The sequence below is a fragment of the Ambystoma mexicanum genome, chromosome 6p (assembly GCF_040938575.1).
Source record: "Ambystoma mexicanum isolate Mex_15411 chromosome 6p, UKY_AmexF1_1, whole genome shotgun sequence".
Classification (NCBI taxonomy): domain Eukaryota; kingdom Metazoa; phylum Chordata; class Amphibia; order Caudata; family Ambystomatidae; genus Ambystoma; species Ambystoma mexicanum.
Window position 1 is genome coordinate 775,000,935 of NC_090935.1, and position 27,638 is coordinate 775,028,572.

General features: G+C 44.9%; 1 protein-coding gene across 1 annotated transcript in view; it reads right to left on the reverse strand.

Moving 5' to 3' along the window:
* SKIC3 (SKI3 subunit of superkiller complex) overlaps positions 1-27,638 on the reverse strand; it is a 2,336,627-nt gene that overhangs the window by 1,898,537 nt on the left and 410,452 nt on the right. The window contains exons 10-11 of the mRNA XM_069627646.1: positions 23,037-23,138; positions 3,901-4,040 (exon numbers count right to left, since the gene is read on the reverse strand). Of these exons, the coding sequence (XP_069483747.1) occupies positions 3,901-4,040; positions 23,037-23,138 (242 nt within the window). The remainder of the gene's footprint in view (positions 1-3,900; positions 4,041-23,036; positions 23,139-27,638) is intronic.

Sequence of the window (27,638 nt, forward strand, 5' to 3'; positions counted from 1 at the left end):
CGGAACCAGTGCATCAGCTGGAGCCTTACTTCGTAGCGCAACGGGCGTAGGACATATTTACAGTCGTTTCCACTTAGTTGGAATGAAGCGCGGAGTAAGATGCAAAAACACTTACGGTTCGCCCATCGCCGCCTCCCGGTTCGCCCATCGCCGCCTCCCGGTGACTCCCACAGACTGCCTTGACTCTGCTGCGCTTCGCGCTGCAAAAGGGGTTTTAAACAAGTCTCCTCCTGGTACACTGTAGGCAGTAGGGCTGTGCATGCTGCTGCAGTTTCTCAAACCTGCAGACTGCCTTGACTCTGCGGCGTTGCGTACTGCAAAAAGGCTTTTAAACAAGCCGCCTCCTATTCCTTCTGGCACACTGCAGGCAGTAAGGAAAGACTGCTGAACACGCTGCTGCAGTCTCACATACCCGCAGATTGCCTTGACTCTGCTGCGCTCTGCGCTGCAAAAGGGCTTTTAAACGAGCCGCCTCCTATTCCTTCTGACACACTGCAGGCAATAGGGAAAGACTGCTGAACATGCTGCTGCAGTCTGACACCCCCACAGACTGCCTTAAATCAGCCTTTTAAAAACAAATTAATATAACTTTTTATTGTTTTCAAATAAATGACATAGCAGAACAAAAACAATTGCCATAGCGTGGTGGACACATCGACAGGAGTACATCAATGAAATTAAGATCACTGCAACAACGGGAGGACCACACAATTGACAGCTCAACCTTATACCTGGTGGCAGAGCCCCATATTGCAGCACTACGTCTCTTCAACAACCCTTGTATGCAGACAAAAACACTTTTTCATGGCCTGGTGAACCCTGCCCCTTCCCCCAAAACCCCAGCAATGCCAACTTTGGACCCCAGTAGTGAAGTTAACCTGCGATACATCTCCCCAGAAAACCTGAATTTGTTCACAATCCCACAGCGTGTGGAAAAAAAGTGCCTGCCGCCCTCCCACACCTCAAACACGTGTCGCTATCTGCTACACCCCAACGAGCCATAGCCACCCGCGAGTAATAAATCTGGTGCAATATATTGTGTTGGATCAAACAGAGCCTGTTGGTTATTCGATCTCCTGTGGGAAAATAGGGGAGTTTACCCATTCCTCTGGATCAAACGCCCTGACATCCCCTTCCCATCTGTGCTTGAGCCGGGACAATTCCTGGGCCCCATACGCCGTCAATACCTGGTACAATGTCGAGGTGACCTTGGTGACAATGCGGTCAGGATAGAGATTGGCTTCCGGGGGGTGGGGGAGCTCCTCAGGACCAGGGGAACTGAGAGCCGATAGCATGCGCCAGTTGCAGGTGTCTGTACTGTTCGCTACTCAGTAACTCAAAAGTGCCTCCTAACACCCAAAATGGGATCAACCGCCCCTCCTGTGCCACATGCGCCAGGACATGCACCCCCGTTTTCCCCTGCTTGTGAAATGGCCCATTTTGAGTATCTCAGGGAGATTCCTGTTGTTCCAGAGGGGCTAATTCAGCATTGGTTTACGTCCCCACCCTATGTGATGGTGTGCGTCAGCCCATATCTTCAGGGTGTGTAACATCATCAAAGGTAGGTCGGCTGTCCCCCTCACCATAAAGTACTTTCTTGGGTGACTTTCGTCACATCCTGCCCTTTTCTATCACAAATGTGAGGAAGCCTAGGGTCACAGTGTAACCAGTTATTCACCAAGCCCAGCTGTGCCGCCCAGTAGTATCTGCGAAGGCAAGGCAGACCAATTCCCCTCTCCCATACGAGTGCAATGCGCGGCTGTCTCCTCCCCACAGCAGCCCACGCAACGTGCCCTTAATGGTGTTGAAAACTGTTTTGGGAACCGGGAATGGGGCATTCTGCAGGACACAGAGAAACCTGGGGAGCGTCAGCATTTTAAAGAGAGCCGCTTTGCCCAAGATCGTTAGCGGAAGATATTGCCAATGTACTGTTTCTGAGGACAATGTATCCATCAGCGGATGCAAGGTGAGGCAGAGGTAATCTGCAGGGCTCGGGCTCACATGGATGCCCAAATACATGAGGCCGGAGACCGAAACTGGTTACGTGCAGTTCGGGGGGATCGCCCCATCCCCCACCACTGTAGTGGTAAGAGAACAGACTTTTGCCTGTTTACTTTCAGCCCGCTGAACCCCTGGTACTCCACCAATAGGCTGGTCATGGCGTGAGAGGAGCCTGCAGGGTTACTCATGTAAAGTCTTGACTCTGCGGCACTCTGTGCTGCAAAAGGGCTTTTAAACAAGCCTCCTCCTCCTAGCACACCATAGGCAGTAAGGAAAGACTGCTGAACATGCAGCTGCAGTCTCACACACACGCAGACTGCCTTGACTCAGCCTGGACTCTGCCCCAGTTTATAGGTATTTTGGGAGTGCCAATGGGTATCAGAGTTATGTTCCCATGTTCTGTCGAAATGAAGGGCGATTGGGAGATCTTGAGAATAACTATGGAACATCAACCCCTCAGAGTCTAATCTGTGGTTTTGGGGTTTTAAGGAAAGTCAAACACTTGTATCAATCTCTATGATAGTAGCTACGAGATATAGCCTATATTCCTGGTCTTTTGGTCTCCAAATGGCTCTATGACTTAGTTTGGTGTCATTAACATGAACCTTTGCTGTCTTCAGCCTTTTCGCAGAGCAATTGTCTCTGTGTGTGCTATATGATACAACACATTGAGTCTCATTATGAGTGTGGTGGTATCTGTGCAGTAAATCTGCCCAGATACCAGCAAATTGTATTACTGTTACCGCCACTTGGTCCAGCAGTCTTACTGCCAGATTAGGAGTGGTAGTATACATCCCCATATTTTTTTAGTCCATAGGACTCAATGGGGCATTTTCGGCAGAACAGTAATTCTGCCGAAATTTCACGGAAAGCTGGCAGATTTTCCTTGAGATCATGACTGGAGGCGAATCCTCCAATTTCCCACCAAACCTATAGTTGGCCGGTGCATTAATGCAGCAGTATACGTAATACTGCCGCCTTTAACACACAACACCCAACTTGAAATGAGGCCCATTTTATGATAAGTGCCTGATGTTCTTGTACTTAAAGACTAACTGTTATTATGAAATGCTCTGCTGTCACTGTGTTGTTCCTGCTTTGAACAATAGAGATCGTGAAAAATAATCCAATGCATGAGCTTTAGCCATCCTATGGCGTAGGCGTGTCAATTCTTTCTTCATGACACAATCTAAGAAGGAATTGTTAACTTGCAAATGGATAAGGACTGAATAGGAAGGGGATCACAAATAACAAAAGACATTTTTTTCCCCAGGATGAGCAAAAAAAAGATGGAACAGACTCCAAAGGACATATGACTCAGAAAAAGGCAAATTCAACACATTAAATAGGTACAAAAGAACAATAATAATGAGCAAGAAACTGTACATCTGGAAAACATGCATGTTCTTTCTGTCAGGCCTAAGTAATTAAATGGACAGATTCGACATAACTCACAGTATTTTCTGCTGTAAAGTGCAGATTTCAAATTCTATGAAAACTGCCTTTGTCGTATTCAGATTTTCCACTGTATGTGCTGTGCCCGGTTTCTAAATCATATGGATCCGAAACATAAGCACTTCCCATTAGCTGAGCCGGGGATGCGAAGTTGACCAGCTTTAAGAATGAACACAGTTTTCATATTTCATGAAAACTTAGCAGGCTGACAACTGTTAGAAACACATTTGCAGGCTGTACAGCAGGAACAATAACTGGAATAAGCACAGTTGGAGGTCCACCCAAGAAATTGCATTCAGGTAATGATGGCCACCATTGGAATGGTGAGAACCACTGATTAATCTCACGCAGGATTTTCAAACTGATTGTTCACTTAACGTTATAGCTTGAGTTACTACTGCACTGTGTAGGGCGAGCCCAATGTTACTTTCAACAAAACATTACCTGTTTGAGAGTGTGAAGTGCTTCTTCTGCATAGTTTGGATCTCTGATTTTCACTAAAGCGCCTGCTTTCACTTTGAGGGCAAGGTTTTTGTGCTGGAGATTGCCAACAAGTGCATTACACTGTGCCAACGTCTTTAGAGCTGAAAATGAAAGAAAGCAATAACGCTGATATCTCTCCATGCAATTAAATCTTCTGCATAAACAACCCCTTAATCATGCCCTATACCAGTTAAATAATAAATGATTTCAATGAGCTTTTGAAAGCTCTCTGTTAAATTAAATTTTACAACTATAATGTCTAGCACACCTACAGGAATTGAAAATGTAAAACATCACCGACAAAATACCTCTCCACTAACACCACCTTCTCGACAGAGCACCCCCCACTATTAAGTGTTGTAGTAAATTAATGTGTCGAGCTTGGAAGGATGAAAGGCTGAGAAGACATTGCTAGTATTCAAACTCCAGCAGGAAGTTAACCCCTTTTCTGGGGCAAGCTCTTAACGCATTGAGCCATCGGTCCAGTTTTAAGTTGTTGAAAACATTTTCTTCACAAGGCAGATGAGAAACTGTGCGAAGGATTCTAGAAAGATTAGCTGTCCATTTAAAACATCACAAACCGTAAATAACGTCCATGTGTGATCAAAACAAAGTTTGAATTATTCCCAAAACAGTACCCCATGAAAAATCCACAGGAGTTGGTGGGTCCCAGATGTTAGGGTGAATTCTCATTTCTGTGTTAATTCCCTTCTACCTTAGAGACCCCCAGCTCTTTTGCTGGACTTTAGGACTTTTAACTTTAATCCTGGAGAGAGTGAGACCTTTTTTGCACTCTCTCATGTATTTTTATCTGATTTGTGTTTCTTTTGGTTTTGGAGCCTGACAAACTCCATAGGCATCATCTTGTTGTATTGTGTGACACAGCACCCTCAGTGCTGTGTCACAGAGAAGTCCTTTGGTTTTCTCACAGGTTTAAATACCTTCTCTTGGATTAACTACTGTTTCCAAGAGTAGTAAAGTGAAATTGACTTTACTTACCTCTTTCTCTTTGTAGACCCAGCACACACTATCTTACATAGAGTGCTGGAGGGGTTACTTAGGTTAGGTTACTTACCTTCTCATGAAACAATTTTATGTTACCCTTTCTACAATTAATGGCTGGTGGCAGCGGTCTATTTTTCCTATGATTGTACGTTTTTATCGCAGGCTGAATCCTCAGCTGCAGTATTGCACCCATGGGTGCCCATTTTGTCAAAATGGCCCGGTGGTCTTTTTTCACCATTTCTAGTTGGAAAAGTCCTTTTTGAGATTTACTCTGTGCGCCAAACCAGGTTTGGTCTCTTTGTTTGTTTTGTCTTTGGCAGGATTCACTGGTGAAGCCCACCTCTGGCTGCAGCGTGTCTGGCAGGACAGGAGGCGCGGGAGATCCCCGAAAGCTTCCTGTGCTTAGTCTCCTTGGTTACAGGAATGCACCCAAAAGTGATTGGCTGGCTGGCTGTCCTTGGAGAACGGCCAGCCTGCTGTGCGAGTGACAGCTAGGCTGCAAATGAATGGGAGAAACTTGCATAAAAGGCGAGGTCTTTTGTAAGAAAGGCAGAGTCAACCACAGGACGAAGGAACCGAAGAAGAAACTGGAAGAGAAGCTTGCTGCACCCTCCTGGACCGTTGGTTTGCCCGGTGAAGTCCTGCTGCAGTGCTGAAGCTCTAAATTTCGAATCGACCAGAGAAGCCGGGAAAGGACGACTTCTCCTCTTGGGTTGGTGGGACCAATCAACCCCAAGACGAACTTGACTGGAACCCCTCTCCCTGCTGGCTGTACTTCTTGGCTGCTGCTGGAACCGAGTGCCAGCGGACAGGAACCCCAAAATCAAGTGCATTGTTTTTAAGCCGGACCAGAGCTCCAGGAAGATCCTCCGGACTCCCTCACAGCAGGACTAACTAAGCCTGAGCCACCTCAACAGAGTGCTGGATGCCAAAAGCAAGCAAAGTCCACAAGGTGTCCAAGAACCGCGGTGGTGCTATTTGCGAGCAGCTGAAACTGCAAAGTGCTGCTGATCTGAAGTGTTCCCACTACTGCTGCCGACCTTCAAACTGTAGTGCAGGAGTCTCCAGACGGCCTCCCTCTTTTCCCCACGACTGAGGCCCAGGAACAACAGGATCTCCAGGACTACAACAGGAACAGAAGCCAGCTGGAACCTTTTCTTCAGACTCAAGGTTCTGTGCAAATAGGGGTACTTGTAAAAGCAGGAGACCGAGTAAAAATACCAAGTCACACAGCTGCTTTCCGTTAGACCCAACTTGGGTTGTGAAGTTACTCCAGGTTTAAGTAAATTAGATCATGTATCCAAAGTAATGCACTTTTTTTGAAGAAAGAGTCTTTTGTTGTTTTTCAAAAATTATGATTTATCAAAGAAACAGTCTCAAAATAGAGGAATCACTAATGAATTCTTAGTGAGGAAGCAGTTGCCACAACTTGTGAGAGAATCAGACTCAATGTGCCAATGCATTTCGGAAAGCAATTTCCTTCATCAGGGCTAGTCTGTTGTAGTGCAGGTTAGTCATATCCACAATCCGATATTATCAACGTAACATAAAGAAACATCAAGAATAAAACACATCAATGTCATGCATTGTAAAAAGCAAAGCAAAAACATACCATTCAGATGAGGTTTGAATAATGGGTGTTGTGCCGGAAAGAATGGAAAAGTAAATAAATTAAAAGTGTGAGTGAACAATACGCTGCTCATCATGTTAGGCAAAAAACTCATATAAGGATCGTTTAGCTTTGTGGTGTGGCAGGCTTTATACACAAGCAGTGCAGGGTTGAAATAGTCATGGAAGCCATTAAGGCGTTCGTGATGAGTGCCTGATGCAAGTTAGGGCAGACAGATACCGTCACTTCTGCAGCTGAATATAAGATAAAGACCGCAATCAATGGGAGTTTGTGCATGGTAAATGAAAAAAGGACCCTGGTGGGCAAAAGACGTACTATGTATCTCACGGGTGGTCAGAGATCCCCCGTGCGCAGACGAGCAAAGTCTCCGGCTGCCGCACTCAAACGTTGGCAAGGCAACGGTGCTTTTTATTGACACGTGACCGCCTCGCGTCCCGGTTGGGCGCACGGCCGTCAAATAATGCTGTTCTAGGGTTCATATGCTCAATGATAAGCAAACCGAACATTTGTCTGGCTTCATGTTATAATGTCACATATTGTCATAAATCTAAACACAAAAAAAAACTAAATAATGGAAATGGAAAAAATACAGAAAAAACCAGAGGAGTAATCTGGCAGAAAATGTCCATTAGGGAAACACCTCATTAGACAAATTAAGGCAACCTTGTCGCGGTAGGTGCCACCGTAAGGCGGCACCTTGGGTCCCAGACAAAAAGTCCAGGATATGCGACTGGGTTGCAGCAGCATGGTTGCACAAGTGGTTAAATCAAGGAAGCAACAGGTGGGTCACATATGGTGATCATGCTTAGAAGACATTAAAAGAACAGAGATGGCAAAAAATAAATAAAAGAAAAATGAATGCTCAAACGTCATGCATCACGGGAAACAATGGTACATAAAAATTGTATACACTGTTTTGGCATACAGAAACAATCCCAACAGTGAGAATAACAGGCTATACACCGAAGTTCAAATAAAACAATGGTAATTAATTTCCTCATTAAGACCATTCAGGGCTAGACTGCCGAGTTTGTCAATCCAAAAAGTTTCCCTGGGTTGAGCCGCAAGCCCAAATCTTCATGAGGGTTGTTTTTAGTCAGAACTTCGAGGATCAGGAACCTTATTTGTGTAAGGTTGTGACTATTGTCGACCCAATGGCGGGCCACAGACGAATTGGGATTAGCATTGCGGATGCAGGACCGCTGTTCATTCCACCGTGTTTTGGCTGTTCTGGTGGATTGGCCCAGGTAATATTTCCCACATGGGAATTTGATGCCATAAATGATGTTGGAACTGTCGCAGGTGCCAAATGTTTTGAGGAAAATCTTCTTGCCTGTGCGTGGATGGTAAATAACCATGCCTTTGATTACCGAGTTGCAGTTGATGCAGTGGAGACAAGGAAATGTGCCTGTGCGTTGTGTGATTGGTTCTTTGGAAGGTGGTCGTGTGTGCACTAGTTCATCTCTGAGGTTCCTGCTTCTCTGGTAGGCAAACACAGGTAGTTTGCTAAATAGATTTTGTACCCTTTTATCATTCTGCTTCAGTGTTTCTTGATTGTTTCTTGATTTTGTTGCTTTGAACAGAGAATTTAGAAACATATACAGGCGATTTGAGTTCCCTCTTTCTTTTTTTGGATAGTGAGCTAAAGACTCTGGGTAAGGCTCTTGTAACCAGGATTCATGTCTGGCAGAGAGTCTCCCAGGACCCCCTTTGGTATTTGCATATTTGAAGTAACTTTGGGTCTCACCCTAAATTACTAGGGTAATCCAGACGTGGACCCTTTGCTCACTATGCTTAGAGAGGGACAGCTACACCCTACTGATGAGGTTCAACCAGACCGAAACACGTGTCTGGGGTTGCTGTTGGTACTCTTGTTCAGAGGAGTATTGCCTAGCATTTCGGTGCTGGACTGCCCCAGGGCAGGACAAAGACTGATATGTTTGGGATATTTCTTCTCTGTGAAAGATAGTGAGCTAAAGACTCTGGGTAAGGCCCTTGTAGCGAGGACTCTTGTCTGGCAGAGAGTCTCCCAGGACCCCCTTTGTTATTTGCGTTTTTTTGGGGTGGACAGTAAAGTATCACGGGCAAGGGTATTAGCCCATGATGCATGAAGTTTAAGTATTCATTTTTCTTTTATTTATTTTTTGCCATCTCTGTTCTTTTACTGTCTTCTAAGCATGATCACCATATGTGACCCACCTGTTGCTTCCTTGATTTAACCACTTGTGCAACCATGCTGCTGCAACCCTGCCGCATATCCTGGACTTTTTGTCTGGGACCCAAGGTGCCGCCTTACGGTGGCACCTTCCGTGACAAGGTTGTCTTAATTTGTCTAATGGGGTGTTTCCCTAATGGACATTTTCAGCCAGAGTACTCCTCCGTTTTTTTCGGTATTTTTTCCATTTCCATTATTTAGTTTTTTTTGTGTTTAGATTTATGACAATATGTGACATTATAACATGAAGCCAGACAAATGTTCGGTTTGCTTATCATTGAGCATATGAACCCTAGAACAGCATTATTTTACAGCCGCGCACCCAACCGGGACGTGAGGCGGTCACGTGTCAATAAAAAGCACCGTTGCCTTAGCAACGTTTGAATGCGTCAGCCGGAGACTTCGCTCGTCTGCGCACGGGGTGTTTCTGACAACCCGTGAGATACATGGTACGTCTTTTGCCCACCAGGGTCTTTTTTCATTTACCATGCACAAACTCCCATTGATTACGGTCTTTATCTTATATTCAGCCGCAGAAGTGACGGTATCTGTCTGCCCTAACTTGCATCGGGCACTCATCACGAACGCCTTTAATGGCTTCCATTAATATTTCAACCCTGCACTGCTTGTGTATAAAGCCTGCCACACCACACAGGTAAAAGATCCTTACATGATTTTTTTGCCTAACATGATGAGCAGCGTATTGTTTACCAACACTTTTTATTTATTTACTTTTTCCATTCTTTCCGGCACAACACCCATTATTGAAACCTCATCTGAATGGTATGTTTTTGCTTTGCTTTTTACGATGCACGACATTGATGTGTTTTATTCTTGATGTTTCTTTATGTTATGTTGATAATATCGGATTGTGGATATGACTAACCTGCACTACAACAGACTAGCCCCGATGAAGGAAATTGCTTTCCGAAATGCCTTGGCACATTGAGTCTGATTCTCTAACAAGTTAGGGCAACTGCTTCCTCACTAAGAATTCATTAGTGATTTTTCTTTTTTGAGACTGTTTCTTTGATAAATCATAATTTTTGAAAAACAACAAAAGACTTTCTTCAAAAAAAAGTGCATTACATTGGATACATGATCTAATTTACTTAAACCTGGAGTAACTTCACAACCCAAGTTGGGTCTAACGGGGAGCGGCTGTGTGACTTGGTATTTTTACTTGGTCTCCTACTTTACATGTATTCCGAGTCAGGGTGTCTCCAGACTCATCACAGCCAGCTCCTGTACAATTATTTGAACAAGACATACTATTATAATTTTGCATTATTTAATCCAAGTAGATTTTTACCAAGTGGTGCCCACTCATTTTTCTCTTTGCTCTTTTTCTCCCCTTTGGTGAGACACAGGACAGTGGAGGCACACATTTGTTGACTTTAGTAACACATGAACTAATATGTCGTTTGAGGATATTGAAAGTCTCACATCAGAATGCGCTGAAACACTAGGGTTTTCAACAGAGAAAGCAACGGCAATTTTAGAACTGGTCAGCGAAACATCAATTGGTGCACATGGGACTACACCTAAGGATCCAGCCAAACGGATCAAACAGAGTACTTAATACGCAAAGAGATCAACAGGAAATTACACGCGATCACATTGGGTCTCTATTTCAAGAACCAACAAATCCCTACAGGTCTACGAATACAACTCCGCTCCACCTCGTGTAATGAGAGTAAGGAGTTTGTTCGTAAGTGGGAGGCCATTTTGAACAAATGCTCCTTAGACCTGATTTTACTAACTATCCAAGAGCTCTCAAAGAATTTGACCACTCTGAATGCGGAAATTCAAGACATTGAGAAAGAACTAGTTGGTTCACTAGGACAAGAGGAATACAACATCATTGTTGCAGACATCAACACAAAGCTTGAAGACTGTAAAACTGAGCGGGAACAAAAAGTTAAGAAATTCAAACGCAACACATGATTATATCAACGATGAAGTGTATAGACGGATGGAGAAATATGGTCCAGTAGCACCCAAGAAGCTCTATAAATATCCATCCAACAACACCCCCAGCTCTGATTCAGAGGCACAGAGAGATTCCGAAACCCCTATGGAACAGACAGACAACTCCAACCGCACAACCAGCCCTTCGACACAAGCACCCTCTACTTCGGCTTTTTTTGGCGCTCGGCCAAAAGAACCCGCAGGGGGAGGAGGAAATCTAAGGAACAAACTGCAAACGAGACTACAACTAAGGAAAACTTAGTCATCAACATTTCTGATAGAATACTAAGTAAGGCGGAAGAAGACACATTACAGAAGGGATTGAGTTTCGTACCCACTTATGGCACAACATTATTCGACACCAAGATCGAACTGTACCAATTTGTCAGAAAGCTCAAATTGAAGGTCTTTTTTGAAGAATTAGAAACTCAAGATAATCCGACGAAGATGCCTGATTTCCAGGAATTTAGATTTAAGAGCGGATTCGTACCACCCATTACAGTACCGTCCATCGACATTTTCCAGACCTTGTTACCCGGGACCTTGAACGAATCAGCTATAAAACTCCTCCGCACAAGAACCTCAAACCTCATGAGATGAAACTCATTAAAGACCTGTACGGCGACAAAAACATAATCTGCCCAGCAGACAAAGGGGGTGCCTTGGTTATCCTAAACACTGTTGACTACGACTCAGAGTGTTTAAGACAATTACAAGATCGTACTACATATGCAACCCTGGATCATGACCCGACCATTTCCATAAAACAGAACTTGGAGGTACTGCTAGACAAAGCATTAGAATTGGATTGGATCAATAAACACACACGTAAGTTTTTGAACAATAATCACCCCAGAATTCCGAACTTTTATACACTACCTAAGATCCATAAAGATTTGACCAAACCACCCGGAAGACCAATAGTCGCAGGCATGGACAGCATTAATCAACCACTAGGCGTCTACATCGATTTTTTCCTGCAACCACGGATTCAGAAAACCCCCACTTATACTCGCGACACTACCCATTTTCTGCAGAAACTTAACTCCACGACTTTCCAACAGAATCAGCTGATGTTCACTATTGACGTCAAAAGTTTATACACTTCCATACCGCATGACCTTGGAATCGAATCAGTTGAATGGTTATTACTACAAACACCTGATGTCCGAGCACAGAAAGAATTTATATTGACCCTTCTTCAATTTATCGCTGATAATTCTTACTTTCAATATTGCAATCAGTTTTTTCTACAGGCCTGCGGCACATCGATGGATGCCACCATGGCGCCCACATACGCTAATTGCTTTATGTACAAATTCGAGATGGATTATATACTTAACAAACAGGAATGGAGCAAGGACATCCATCTATGGACACGATACATTGATGACATATATGGAGTTTGGACAGGCACTGAGACAGCATTTGATGCCTTTTTCGAGTACCTTTATAACATTGACCGGCACATTCAATTTACCAGTGAAACATCACGCAACACGATCACTTTCCTTGTTGTTAAAATAGAGAAGAGAGAAACTGGCCATAGCACTACCCTTTTTCGGAAAATGACCGACCGCAACAACCTGCTGCACCGCTTGAGTTTTCATCAACCAAGCCTGCTCAAGAACCTTCCATACAGCCAATTGTTACGTGTTAAAAAGATGTAAGCGACCTGGAAGATTGCATATCACAACAACTTGAGATGAAAGATAAATTTCTAGCACGTGGTTATAAGCAAGAAGAATTGAACCCAGCAGCCCAAAGGGCTGATACCCTCGACAATGATACTTTACTGTCCACCCCCAAAAAAAGCAAGAGGGAACTCAAATCGCCTGTATATGTTTCTAAATTCTCCGTTCAAAGCAACAAAATCAAGAAAACAATCAAGAAACACTGGAGCATCTTCAAGAATGATACAAGGGTACAAAATCAATTTAGCGAACTACCTGTGTTTGCCTACCAGAGAAGCAGGAACCTCAGAGATGAACTACTGCACACAAGACCACCTTCCAAAGAACCAATCACACAACGCACAGGCACATTTCCTTGTCTCCACTGCATCAACTGCAACTCGGTAATCAAAGGCAATGTTATTTACCATCCACGCACAGGCAAGAAGATTTTCTTCAAAACATTTGGCACCTGCGACAGTTCCAATATCATTTATGGCATCAAATGCCCATGTGAGAAATATTACGTGGGCCAATCCACCAGAACAGCCAAAACACGGTGGAATGAACATCGGTCCTGCATCCGCAATGCTAATCCCAATTCGGCTGTGGCCCGCCATTGGGTAGAAAATAGTCACAACCTTACACAAATAAGGTTCCTGATCCTCGAAGTTCTGACTAAAAACAACCCTCATGAAGATTTGGGCTTGCGGCTCAACCACAGGGAAACTTTTTGGATTGACAAACTTGGCAGTCTAGCCCCAAATGGTCTTAATGAGGAAATTAATTACCATTGTTTTATTTGAAATTCGGTGTATAGCCTGTTATTCTCACTGTTGTGATTGTATCTGTATCCCAGCACATTGTATACAATTTTTATGTACCATTGTTTCCCATGATGCATGACGTTTGAGCATTCATTTTTCTTTTATTTATTTTTTGCCATCTCTGTTCTTTTACTGTCTTCTAAGCATGATCACCATATGTGACCGACCTGTTGCTTCCTTGATTTAACCACATGTGCAACCATGCTGCTGCAACCCTGTCGCATACCCTGGACTTTTTGTCTGGGACCCAAGGTGCCGCCTTACAGTGGCACCTTCCGCGACAAAGTTGCCTTAATTTGTCTAATGGGGTGTTTCCCTAATGGACATTTTCAGCCAGAGTACTCCTCCGTTTTTTTCTGTATTTTTTCCACTTCCATTATTTTGTTTTTTTTGTGTTTAGATTTATGACAATATGTGACATTATAACAGGAAGCCAGACAAATGTTCCGTTTGCTTATCATTGAGCATATGAACCCTAGAACAGCATTATTTTACAGCCACACGCCCAACCGGGACGCGAGGTGGTCACGTGTCAAAAAGCACCCTTGCCTTAGCAACGTTTGAATGCAGCAGCCGGAGACTTCGCTCGTCTGCGCACGGGGGATGTCTGACCACCCGTGAGATACATGGTACGTTTTTTGCCCACCAGGGTCCTTTTTCATTTACCATGCACAAACTCCCATTGATTGCGGTCTTTATCTTATATTCAGCCGCAGAATTGACGGTATCTGTCTGCCCTAACTTGCATCGGGCACTCATCACAAACGCCTTAATGGCTTCCATTACTATTTGAACCCCGTACTGCTTGTGTATAAAGCCTGCCACACCACACAGGTAAAAGATCCTTACATGATTTTTTTGCCTAACATGATGAGCAGCGTATTGTTCACTCACACTTTTTATTTATTTAGTTTTTCCATTCTTTCCGGCACAGCACCCATTATTGAAACCTCATCTGAATGGTATGTTTTTGCTTTGCTTTTTACGATGCAAGACATTGATGTGTTTTATTCTTGATGTTTCTTTATGTTACGTTGAGAATATCGGATTGTGGATATGACTAAACTGCACTACAACAGACTAGCCCTGATGAAGGAAATTGCTTTCTGAAATGCATTGGCACATTGAGTCTGATTCTCTAACAAGTTGTGGCAACTGCTTCCTCACTAAGAATTCATTAGTGATTGCTCTATTTTGAGACTGTTTCTTTGATAAATCATAATTTTTGAAAAACAACAAAAGACTCTTTCTTTAAAAAAAAGTGCATTACTTTGGATACATGATCTAATTTACATGATCTAATTTACTTAAACCTGGAGTAACTTCACAACCCAAGTTGGGTCTAACGGAGAGCGGCTGTGTGACTTGGTATTTTTACTTGGTCTCCTGCTTTACATGTATTTCGAGCCAGGGTGTCTCCAGACTCATCACAGCCAGCTCCTATACAATTTTTTGAACAAGACGTACTATTATAATTTTGCATTATTTAATCCAAGTAGATTTTTACCAAGTGGTGCCCACTCATATTTCTCTCAACTAGGGGTACTTACCTGTTGTTGTGTGTAGCTTGCTTACTCTCAATGGAGACTTGCATTTGCTGCCCTTTGCAGAGTTGCTTGCATCTTTGCTCTTCTCGAGCCTCCAAGCTTGTGGCCCAACAGTGATTCTTTTTACAACAAAACTCTTTTTAAACATTGTGCAAGACTTTTGTGCTATCTTCAAGACGTGCCTCAGCTCCCCTAGACTTTGCTCAATTGACATTGGCTGTCCTGGCCCCCTGCAGACTCTTCTTACCCTCTACTTTGTGTTGATCTGTCCCTCCAAAAAGTCATACATACCTTACTTGTATAGCTGGGAAAGGGCAAACCTATATTTCATTGGGGGATTTTAAAGTGCTTACCTGTTTGAGAAACTTGTTGACCATTGTTTCCTCCCCTAACCTTTTCCTTTTTCCATAACTCCAGTATCGCCTTTAAGTGTAAAGTGATATATCAATGTCCACAGTGTCCTAGCAATTGAAGTCACCTCACAGTGTAGGAAGTGTGTGTGTGAGATCCCAAAAGGGTATCTACTTACTTAATTGAAACAGAAGGAGTGTAATTTTTAAGTGTATTTTATTGTTGCATATTGCCCTTTCTAAAGAAGGCTTTTTAAAAATATATTTGTATTAGTTTCACAGTTGGAGCAACAACATTACATTTCAGCATGTAGCAACCTCTGGAGAAATGCATGACAATTTAACTGAAAAGATTTCCCCTCTCACCCTCCTGATTATTGTACATCTACTTTCCAGTTCATCTCTCTCATCTGTATCCCTCCAGGCCTAGGTATATCCGTATCAGCCGTGATTTGTAGGTCAGAGATGGGAATGTTTGATTTTTTATTGTATTCAAGGAGGGGTGACCAGCCTGCCTGGAATTGGTGGAGCTTTCCTTCTTTTGCAGCCGACACTCTTTCAACGACCAAAATGTCCCAGACTTTGATCCACCATCGTCCCAAGTCTGGGCCTGCTGCCGTTTTACAGCAACGGGCGGTAGTGATACGCGCTGCCAGCAACAAATGGGTTATTAACTTTCCCCGAGCTCCTGACTTTGGATATACCCCTTCAGATGGCACCCCTAACAGCAGGGTCTTTGTGCATAGCGGGTGGCAACTACCAGTAACGTCATGAATCACTTGTATAATGTTCTCCCAGAAGGTCCGCATTAGGTGACAGTCCCACCACATATGAAAGTACGAGCCCAGAGCCCCACAATTTTGCCAGCAGGTAGGGGGATTAAGGCCTGGAAGTGGTGAATCTGTACCAGTGGGTAATACCACCAGAACAGCAATTTCAATGCACATTCATTGTTTGTCATGCATTTGGACGAGGCACGACCTCTAGCCCAAATCTCCATCCAGGCCACGTCATCCAGCTGGAGGCCTAGATCTGCCTCCCAACAGGACATGTGGTCGGGGCGGCGCAGAGATAGGAGATCCTCCCACAACAGCCGTACAATTTTGAAATCCCTCCCGTGTGTATGGCATCCCCAATATTAAGTTCCAGTGGGCTTAGGGACCGAGTGGCCTTCTCTCTTATTTCGGGGTGAGTAATCCAGTGGCAGAGCATCCACCTCTGAGAGTTTAAATTCTTTTTTACAATCTTCAAACGAGCACGGTTGGTCCTCAGCGTATAGTTGTCCCAAAGTGATTAGGCCTTGCTTGAAAGCTCCCCGAGGGGATACCCGGTGTAAAGGCCAGGTTGCCCAAGACTGGTGTGAGTGGGCCCACCCCTAGTGATTTTTTTCCTTCATAGAACCCCATCCCATACATTCAGAGTGGCCTTCGTTGATGATAATAGATGAGGCCATTGCTTAGGCGATGAGTGGGGAATAAAGGGTAAGAAACGAAGGGGCAGTGCGCATTGAGCTTGCTCCATCTCCATCCACCTCGGAGCCGGGGTATCCACCGACCACGTGGGCAAGTGGGTAAGTTGGACGGCCTCTGCATATCTCAGTAGATTAGGGACCCCTAGTCCCCCAACCCGGATCCCCCCCATCATCGCCCTCCCAGGGATCCTAGATTTCTTCTGCCACCTAATGAAACCCAATAGTTTGCGTTGCAGCCTTTCCATTACAGGCTTGGGGATCTCTATAGGGAGAGATGAACAGCAATATAACAAATTGGGGGAGGATGTTCATCTCGACGGCAGTGATCCATCCCATCAATGACATTTCTTGTCTTGACCATCTCTCCAGGTCCTGTTCTAATGTCTTAATCAAAGGAGAGAAATCGGAGCGGCCGTCAAGTGAACCCCCAGATAGGCTATAGCAGTCGCGTCCCAGCGGAATGGACAGATAGCCTGGACGGCCCTTATATATTGTGCGGACAGGCCCACCCTCAGAGCCACTGATTTCCCAAAATTAATGTCAAACCCGGCTACCTGCCCAAACGTGTGAAGTTCCTGTAAGGCCTCCTGCAGGGAGGGGATGATGTTGGTAATAGATAAGAGCACATCATCAGCATACAATGAGACCTTATAGGGGAGTCCTGCACCACCGGGGCCTGAATTGCATTATTCCTTCGTATGCGCTGGGCCAACGGCTCAATAATAAGCGCAAAGAGGAGGGGCGATAACGGGCATCCCTGATGTGTTCCGCAGGTAAGGTGAATAGGGGGCGAGCGTTCATGATTGATCTGGAGTGAGGTATTCGTGGGCGAAATAGTTGACCGCTATTGCCTTTCTAAACTGAGGCCCGAAGGCAAACTCCTCCAGTGTCAGGTGCAGAAAAGGCCAGTACACCCGGTCAAACGCTTTTGTAGCGTCCAATGCCAGGAGGGCCAGTTTCTCATTGTTGTGAGGGGCCAATTCAATTAGATTTAATGCCTGCCTGATGTTGTCTCCTGTTGTCCTGCCCTGGATGAAGCCTGTTAGATCAGAGTTAATCAAATCGGGGAAGAAGTGGGGCTAGGCGATTCGCTATCACCTTTGAATAGATGTTAGCATCAATATTCATAAGCAAGATTGGCCTTAACGAGGCACAATCGTTAGGATCCTTCCCCAGCTTCATTTCCAGAATTGTATTGGCATTTCGCATTGAGGGAGTTACACTTCCCATCTCCCGGAATGAATAAAAAAGGGAAGTTAAGGGGGCGATAAGTTGACAACTAAACAGTTTATAAGATCTAGGTGAAAAACCATCTGGGCCCAGAGTACGGGATTTCATGGATTTAATTACAGCCTCCACTTTCTCCTGTTGGATCAGAGCTTCCAGAGCTTCCATATCCTCTTGCGCCAGCTTGGGTAGTGATGCCTCCGCAATGTATTGCCTCTGCGCCTCTATAGATCTCTTCGCCTTGGCCATGTTCTCCAGTAAATGAGTTTGTGCGATCTGTATTTTCTCCTGTTCTCCATATTGGGTTACCCCTGCATGGTTCCGGAGGCCAGTAATAAAATATTGGCTTCTAGTTTTTGCTAGTTCCCTCGTCAGGAGGTGATTGGCCTTATTACTTTTAGAATAATAAGTCTGTTTAACTGATAGCAGGGTCAGCACCGTCTCCTCCGTATACAGGGCCTCCAGTTTATTATTTGCCGCCCGTAGGGTGGCGTGAACCTTAGGGTACAATCCCTTCTTGTATTTACCTTCAATGTCCTGTATCTACTGCTCCAGTCGGGCTCTCGTCTGTTTCTTTCTTCTGTAATATGCTGCCGTGTGTGCTATTAAGTGCCCTCTGATAACTGCCTTCATGGCGTCCCATGTTGTGGCCGGGGAGGTTAGTTCCGTGGGGTATTCTCTGAAGTAGTCCTTAATCGCTTTTGTCCCATCATCTCTTAGGGCCATTTCGTTCAATATCAGGTCGTACAGGCGCCATTGTGGTCTGGATGCGGGGGCTGGATTCCCGGATCTAATCTGTAGTGACACCGGGGCATGATCTGTGAGAACTTTTGGGGCAATGTCCACCTTACTCGTGAAGGATAAGAGATGGGGCGAAACTAGGAGCAAGTCAATGTGCAAGGAAGTCAAATGATCAGAAGTTGCCATTCATAGTATAAAGATTTCTGCGTACCTGCTCCAACTGAATTTTCCCTGAACAAAGAACAACATAACTTTGAACTGAGTCCGAACTCTGGACTCCAAACTGTTCGACTGACACAGACCATCGGCAGTACACTCGAAGGGCCTTCAGATGACATCGACCTTGGAGTCGGGCTTAGACCGTGTGAAGCCCGCTATTACTAACATCATGTTCCCTGTTTTTGCAAGCTCCGGCCGTCCGGCGCTTCGGGCGAAGGCAATGTAGGTTTTGGTGCTACCAATGCCGTCTGTAACCTGAGGATGTGAGATGTAGGGACCCTTTATCTCCTATTTCGACTCTTCTGGACCCTCAACCACACCAGGTGTCTTGTTTTCGGGTGGAGCTCTTCTGCCTCCCCGCTGGAGGCGAGAGAGGGGCCACCTTTATCCGGCGAGGTGGGGTTCAGGATCGTTTCTGCTTCTTCTAAATGTGCAATCGCCCAGGAGTCCCTTTTTTCAGGAAAACTGGACCGCGGTGGGGAACAGCCAGCGAAACCTGATATTTTGATCTCGAAGGAATAGTACCAGTGGCCTAAGGGCCCTCCGTTTCTGTATGATCACTGCGGCTAGGTCCTGGATGATTTGCAGTGGAGACCCCTGAAATGACAGTTTGTCACATGTGCGGCCTATCAGCATTATTGCCTCCTTTGTCGTATAGAAGTGGATTTGGGTGATCACATCCGGAGGGGATTCCGTGTCCAATCCTCTGCGGGGACGCAGTCTGTGAGTGCGATCTAATAGGAGTTGGGACTTCCCAAGATGTGGCAGAAGGGATTGCAATAGGTCCCCTACATATTCCGCCAGGTTCCAGTCTGGGACCGAAGCAGACACTCCCCTAATTCACAGGTTATTTCGTCGGGCCCTGTTCTCCAAGTCCTGCTGCTTGTACTCCAAGATCTTGTTTCTGTCCATCAGGGCACGGATCTTTTGTTGTACTTCGAGAAGTGAAGCCAAGTGCTCCTGCATCAGGTCCTCTACTTCTCCTAGTCTTTGCTCTACCTCGGTCACTCTTTGATCCATCTGCTCGAGTTTGGTGGTGAGTTTTGTCATAAGGAGCGGAATTCTGATTTGATATCCATTATAAATGCCTGAATATCTTCCTTGGTAGCCAGTTGTCCGGCTCCTCCCGGTGAAGCGTGGAGCGTGGATTTGGTTGTCTCTGGCTTCTTTCCGTTTGCCCCTGGGAGCAACATGGTGGAGATATCGCCACTCTTCAGGGCTTTGAGGTGTTTGGCCATAGTAGTGCTATCTCTTTACGCAATGCACAGCTCCTGTCAATGTAGGAGGTAACCAGTGGGTACCCTCTGAAAGCTGGGAAAGTTCACCAACATTTGCCCTTGTAATAAGGGGCGCTCAACCTCAACCTCAGGATCCGGGCCACTGCAGCGATTGTCTGGATGCGTCCAGGGCTTTGTGATCCAATTTTTCTATGGTGGGGGAGGAGGAAGTCAGCTGGATGTTGTGAATTCACCGGCCCTCCAGTTACCCCAGGACCCTGCAGGGCTGATGCGGTGGCATAGAAGCTGTTTCAATGGGCCCAATTGGCTGGTGGTGCTATGAGGGGCGATCCCCATCATTTCCAGGAGTAAATGTGCGGAGGAGCCGCCTTCTACATGGGCCCAATACTCACAGTGTAGGAGGGGGTGGGGAGGTGTAGCCCTCCTATCCCCTCAGTTGGCTTTCCTTAGTTAACTGCGCTAAAATCCTGGGTGCTGGGTGCGCTGGCAAGCCGGTGTTCTTTTAGATTATTCTTTCACCCAGCACCATGTGAACAGTGAAGCGAGGGGGCAGGTACCTCCCTTCATGCCAAGCGGGCTCATCGACATGTTACCCACAGGGGAGGACAGCTTCTCTCTTCCAGTGCCAGCCCGCCCCAATCGTATGCTTACTGGCGGTGTAACGCTGTCCTCCACTGCCCCGGGGATTGCAGTGCGTATCACAAATGCTGCTGAGGACTGCCTCCGAGCGGCGGTAAGATTCCTCTCGGGCTGCACACCACCGGAGCAAACAGCTGTGCCGTCTCGTGGGACTCTGCTGCACAGCACCGCACTGGGCTCCTGAGTCAGGGATGATGCTGGCACCTGGGCACTGCACCCCCCTGGGGTCTGGGTTCTATGATGCGCTCCGGTGTGGGGGGAGGAGCGGGTTGCCTCCTCCTACTCCGCGTCGGTGCTCTGGGGTCTTCACTCGAGTCACTGGCACCCTTCGAGCATTAGGGTAGCTCTGTGAGGTTGGATGAGCGACTTCCCTCATTGCGAGGCGCAGTTGTGGCCAGCTGTGAGAATTCCTCTGCTCATATGGTCCCCTGTGGACAGCTTCTCCTCCCCTCATTCTTCCTGCGTCCGTCTGCCATCTTGGTGCTCTGGAGCTGCGATCTCGGGCTCAACGTCAGTCGATTTTAGGCATCAGATCTGCACGTAATTGTACCAGGTTGGGGCAGCTGAGACACGATAACTTCCTGCTACGGCTGATGTCCTCGCCGACATGTAGGTTCAGTGGGAACCAGGGATTATTTCTCAGGCATCGGGCTTCATACAGAGGCCAATACCAGAGCAGCCACATCGGTGGCACTGCTGGCCACGCCCCAAGAATGCTTATTTTAAAACTGACTGTTAAATTAATAAATAATTATTTTAATAAGAAACCTTGAGTTTAAGTGTTATTTGAATACCTGCCACTGTGAATCTCTATGTTACACCTCTACAGCTCTACCTTTTGAGATAAATGTGGCTGCTCAGTCACTCTACCAACTTGTACAGACCTACACCAAAGGTTGGGTTGCCTATTGCCAAGAGGACAAGGATAGTGAAGTCTCCCACATGGTTACTACATACAATCTTGCCTAACACCAGAAGAGACTCAAGACCTAAAAAAAGAAAAAAAAACAATGAACACTTGATGTGCAGAACATGACATTTCCTGCCTCTGATCCAATTTCCCGTGCTCAACAGTGGAGAAATACATTATTTTGACTTCTGGCTATCCATCCGATAGTGCTCAAAAGTATCAAGCACTCTCATGGGGCAGCATCAATCATAACTAATTTATGTAGAACCTTAAAAGTACTTTGTCATTTACAGGACATTAAAATAATGAGGCAATCCAAAAAGATGATTATATTTTTAAACAGCTTCTCGTTATGTAAACTATACTTAAGTTTTTGGTACAACCATGCATCTACAGTCTAGCTCATACGTCTCTCACTAGCACACACTGTCTACTATATAATCCTAAAAGTCCTCCACTCTTTCCCGTCTCTCCTTACAAATCCATTCTCCTCTCTTCCGATTCCAATCTTGCTTGCCACCTCTTCTGATTCCAATTTTGCTCGCCACACCAAGCACTGCACCCATTATCCTTGTAGCACCAACCTCTTCTGCCTCCATCGCCCCTCAGCATCACCCTCTCCCACAAATTCTCCCTCATTCTTCACACTTGGGCTCAGGAATTCTCAATTTATCTGCAGCAAAACCTCGTTTCTCTATCCTCTCACTATTTCGACTCCAATAATCCCCACATCGTATTGATGCGACTGAACCACACTGACACTGCCTCCTATGACCATTTTTACAACTTAAAAGCTTGCCCAAGTAAAACCACAAAGGTAGGTACAGTGGATTATGGTCAAGGTACGGTTAGATAAGCGAGACATATAATGTGTCTAGTGAAAAGGCATAAAGGAGAAAAAGAAAGAGCTAACAAGAAGATGGGAGAGTATATTTCGAAGTGGACAGATAAACCGAAGCCATTGAGTAATGCTATCTATTAGAAATGAACATCGGATCAAATGTTTATTTTTTCACAAGCATGCTCACCTGGTTTCCACTTCCACAAAACAATACACTAAACAGGAAATACTAAATTGCATTTAATTTCCATCAAAAACAACATTACCTCATAATGCACATACAATTATAGAAAACCAGCAATAACATTGGCATGACAACTGAATAATATTGTTTTTCTCTGCCGCTGAACATGTCCAGGTTAAGTGCAATACACTGTAATAGACAAACATGCAGGGCATACATTTTCATGTGCAGCATTTGTCTTATGCATTTAAAAATACAAAGAGAATGTTCGAATTTTCTCTATTAATGGCATTTTAATTCATTTTCCATTAAACTACCTAGTTGCTAGAGTAGCTTTCAGATTTACTAAACAACCTATGCGAGATATCCTATTTTCTGAAAAATACATATAGTTAGCATAGTTAGTTACCTTGATTGCAAGATAATATAGCTTCTTCATATTTGTGCATTTTCATTTGGGCCTGCGCCAGAAAACACCATGCTGATGTACAAAGATTGGATTTCTGCAGCCCTATCGGAAACAAAAATTGTAGTGGTTAGTTTATTTGTAGTCCCAATAAATATCTTATGGAAATACAGTTGTGGACGCCTCTGTCGAAAAGATTGGTTGCCAATATTTACCTAAAATACCCAGGACATAACTTATTGGCAGACATAAGAATACCAAAGCATTAACCTTTCAGAAACCACAAAATATAAAATCAATTGGCAACTGTATTGAAAATGTATTTGCCATTGCTATTTTGGAAAAAGCAAACAGGTTGTCACCAGACACATTTACATGCTGATATGAACACAGCGCAGTGGCAGCTGGTGACATTTTACATTGGAGGGTAAGTATATCCACAAACATGCGAGAGTGACCGAGCGTAGTGAGGGGGGGCCAAAATAACCCAGCGCGATCGCATGGGTTCTCCCCCCAATACAATTTTATGAATAATGGGTTACAATGATGCATTATACAGCACACTTCAGTGAAAGAAATTGGTAAAAAGCCAGACAGTTGCAAACGGTTTTGTAGATGCAAGTCAGCAACAGTGCACAGGAGCTTTGCCAATGCATTTTCATGATGCTATTTCCCACAATATATGCCAATATAAAATACATTTTCACGCTCGCTGTGCCTATACATATCCATGCTGGCTGCACAAACCTATGCCAGTAATGATACTATAAGAAAAATATCAAAGCTTGCTCTGCCAGCATATGACAGTATCCCCACGTAGGATCATACTCCTACTGGCTTTGCCATTAAAAATGGCATGCCACAATAAGAAAACATGCCCAAGCTGATTGCACCAATTTAGCCCAGCCTAGACACGTAATAACACATCATGTTTGTTTTGTCGTAGATGCCCAGGACAAATTGACATGCCACAGTAAGAAATGATAGCTAGATGTTGCACAAAACTCCAGCCTATCCCTGCATACACGTACCATGTTTGCATTATCATAGATGCCCAGGGAAAAATGCAATGACTCGTTCAGATATTATAGCAAGACCACCTGCACTAAAATACCGGTCTAGCCAGTTAATAACACGCAACATGTATTTTTTTTTAATCATAGATGCACAGTAAAAAATGTTATAACAGTAGGAAATGGATAGACTGTCGCACAAAAATGCCAATCTAGCCACGCAATAAAGCTTACCATGCTTGCTTGATCGTAGATGCCCAGCAAAATATGTCATGTCACCACAAAAAATGACTAGACTGGCTGCACCAAAATGTCAGTCTAGTCAAGTAAAAACACTTAACATGCTTGCTTTATCACAGTCAGAAATTGCACTAATCAGCCAGTCTAGACAGGAAATAACACTTATGATTGCTGTATTACAAATGCCCAGGACAAAATGTCATGCTGCAGTAAGAAATGGTTACACTGAAAGGACAAAAATGCCAGTCTAGTCACACAGTAAGAGTTATCATACGTGCTTCATCAAAGATGGCCAGTAAAAAATCTCATTCAAACAGGCATCCACACAGTATTCACTTTTTCATTCACACAGCTTTCATTGACTTATTCACACGCGCACCCATACATCACACACTCGCTCATTCACTCATGCATACATGCACACAACATACACAAAACATACATACAAAATGCGAATCTGCACTTACCTTCAGCCCCAGCGGGATTCAGCGCCTCGCTGCTGCACTGCCTTCCATGACAAAGGCCCTCCGGCTCCCATGCCCAAGAATAGGAACTAGAGAGCACAATTTCCCTTCGACAGTTTAAGCCAGCCCAAGGGCACTCCCTCAGCTGCACCAGGCAGCTGAGGGAGTGTTCAGTGTTTAAACTGGGCTGGCGCGGCAGCTCTGAGGGGTGACGGTACGAACACACACAACTTCGTGGCTGCACACACCCATGCATCACCACAACATCTGCAAAAGCGTCTCTCACTATTCAACCAAGCACTGCAGTCGCTTAAAATGGTTACGCTTAAAAAACAGAACTTTGCGGTGTGGGCAGGGCCCTACCCACACCTCATACTAAACCCTCTGCATACTTAATCAGCACCCAACAATAATTGACTTTTTGTAAATACCAAAACCTAAAATACCATGTTGCCACTTTCCCAGGATGCAACCTCAAACTCGTTAAACACTACATGTTAATCAGCATCAATAAAACGCATTAAATGCACAACAAAAATCTCAGTCAAACCACACCCAATGCACACCACACATCACGGATAACCACTGTAAATGCGACCTTGTATTACAAATTATGTTGCCACCTGCAAATCCTCCACAAAAAAAGATTACACATTTTAGTTATACGTATAGAGCACTCCATTTACACACCCACAACAACCTTGGTACATAGACGCTGCCACACTCTGAAACACTGTTTGTATGCCTCATATCTTACTACCTTTCCACAAAAGGCACCAGTGAATAACATTCCAGTAACGGCACCACACCGACATTCCTACCAAACACTACCCTCTCAACAAACCTTAGACACTTTAGACACCTTCCACCCGTCACTGCCACCCGCAGTTCTTGTGCCTGTACTTCCCAATCTCCTAATGTATCCGATAGAATCTGATCAACTGAAATACCTGAATAAAGTAACCTGATCAACATGGAAGCTTGACAGCGTAGCCTTTTAGCGTAATAACTGAGATCCTGTCATAACAGTGATACAAATAAAATATCATATATCATATCAGGTCTCCTCTGTGTCAGGTGTTCAGAGACCAGGAAGATCAGCATGTTACTCTGTTTGGTCAGTACACTGCTGACTAGGGGGTATGCAAAATGCAGTGCTCCTCTACCCAGAAATGCTCCTAGTGAGTCCTTTAGGGGTGACCAGTAGAATTTCGGGCATGGCCACTTCCAAAGGCATGGCATCAGACATATGGCAACAAAGGGAGAGACAATGAATCAAGCTGCACCTGTACCTGTCTCTCCTCCCAGCCACCCAGAGTGCTACAGGCACCCTGTGAGTTTTGAAAGAACTCTCTTAGTATCTGACGTTAGCAGAAACACTTTCATCCATCTTAACTCACCAAAACCATCTAGCCCGGTTTATTTGGAGCCTGAGAATTAATTCATAGGTTTCCAGTAAACAAATATCTAAGCTTGTTGATTCACAAAATTCAGATTGGTAGAATATACAACACAATGTGCAACACATTCCACTTCTTCTAAAAGATTCTCACAGATGGTATTAAAAATACATCTCTGTGGGGTGGCTCATCCACAATGGGTGATGTTTGTTGAGAGGGTAGTGTTTGGTAGGAATGTCAGTGTGGTGCCGTTACTGTAATGTTAGTTACGCCCGTTTGGTCAGCCATTCCCTTGGTTGTCTAGTTTGTTCTTGGTGTCATAGGTTTCACTGTTGTGCCGGTTGGGTGTCATGTTGTCTGATTGAGATGGCTGGATGTTTTGCAGTGACGGAAGGAGGTGTTGAAGTGTTCTTGATTGCGAGGTGTGTTGAGATGTACTTTGTCTGTGTGTGGTGTGCTTGTTGTGGTAACGGAAGGTGTTGTGACTGACTTACCTTCCCGTGCATTTATCCTGCTTGTATGAAGTGTATGTAAGGAGTGATGTCATGTATGGAATGTTAGCTGAGGGACTGGAATGTTTATGTGTGAATAGAGATCCACCCAGGGCAGTTGAAAGATGTGAGCCTGGGTGGTGGGAGCCAGTGGGTTCCTATGTCTGTACTTCCTAATCTCCTATGTACCTGATAAGACCTGATTGGACTGAAGTACCTGAATAAAGCAACATAATCAACATGGCAGCTTGACAGTGTATCTTTTTAAGCATAATACCTGAGATACTGTCATAACAATCACGCTCATACACAAGTGTTTCAGAGCGCGACGAGGCAAGGGAGGACAAAACAACGATTTTACTATGCCCAGTGACATTGAGAACGTGCAAGTGCATGGGGGAGGGGGGAAATGGAAAGTGCTGAGCAACGGATAACAAAAGGTAGTGCAGCCAGCAAGGTGGCAAGTGCAGGTTTAGAGCGCAAAGATGGGGTGTCTGGTAAGTGCAGCTAAGGGGACTGTAGGGTTACACATACAGGCCCACGTGCAAGGGTTGCCAGGGGCAGTGCAGGTGTGTGGCTGGGTGGGCACAGACCTGGGCCCGAAATCAGAGGGCAAACCAGGTGCACAGTGCGAAAGCAGACAGATCAGCCGGGGAGAGGGAGAGCGAAGGCAGAAGCAAAGAGGAAGGTCTTGAGGTGCTCCCGGAACCAGAGATGGTTATCCTCAAGTTTGAGAGTGGCAAGGAAGCTGTTCCAGAGGGAGGTGCCTCTCGAGGAAAGAGATCTACCACCATCTCGTTGCTTGGAGAAGCGAATGACCCTGCAGAGTTGGAGGAGCGAAGAGCTCGAGTACAAGGGTATTTACAGAGGGAGAGCTGAAGGTATTTTTGACCCAGACCCCAAAAAGCATTGTGGACAATGCAAAAGGTTTTGCATTTACTCATTGAAGCCACTGGGACCCAATGAAGAAATTTCAGGGGTGGAGAGATATGATTCC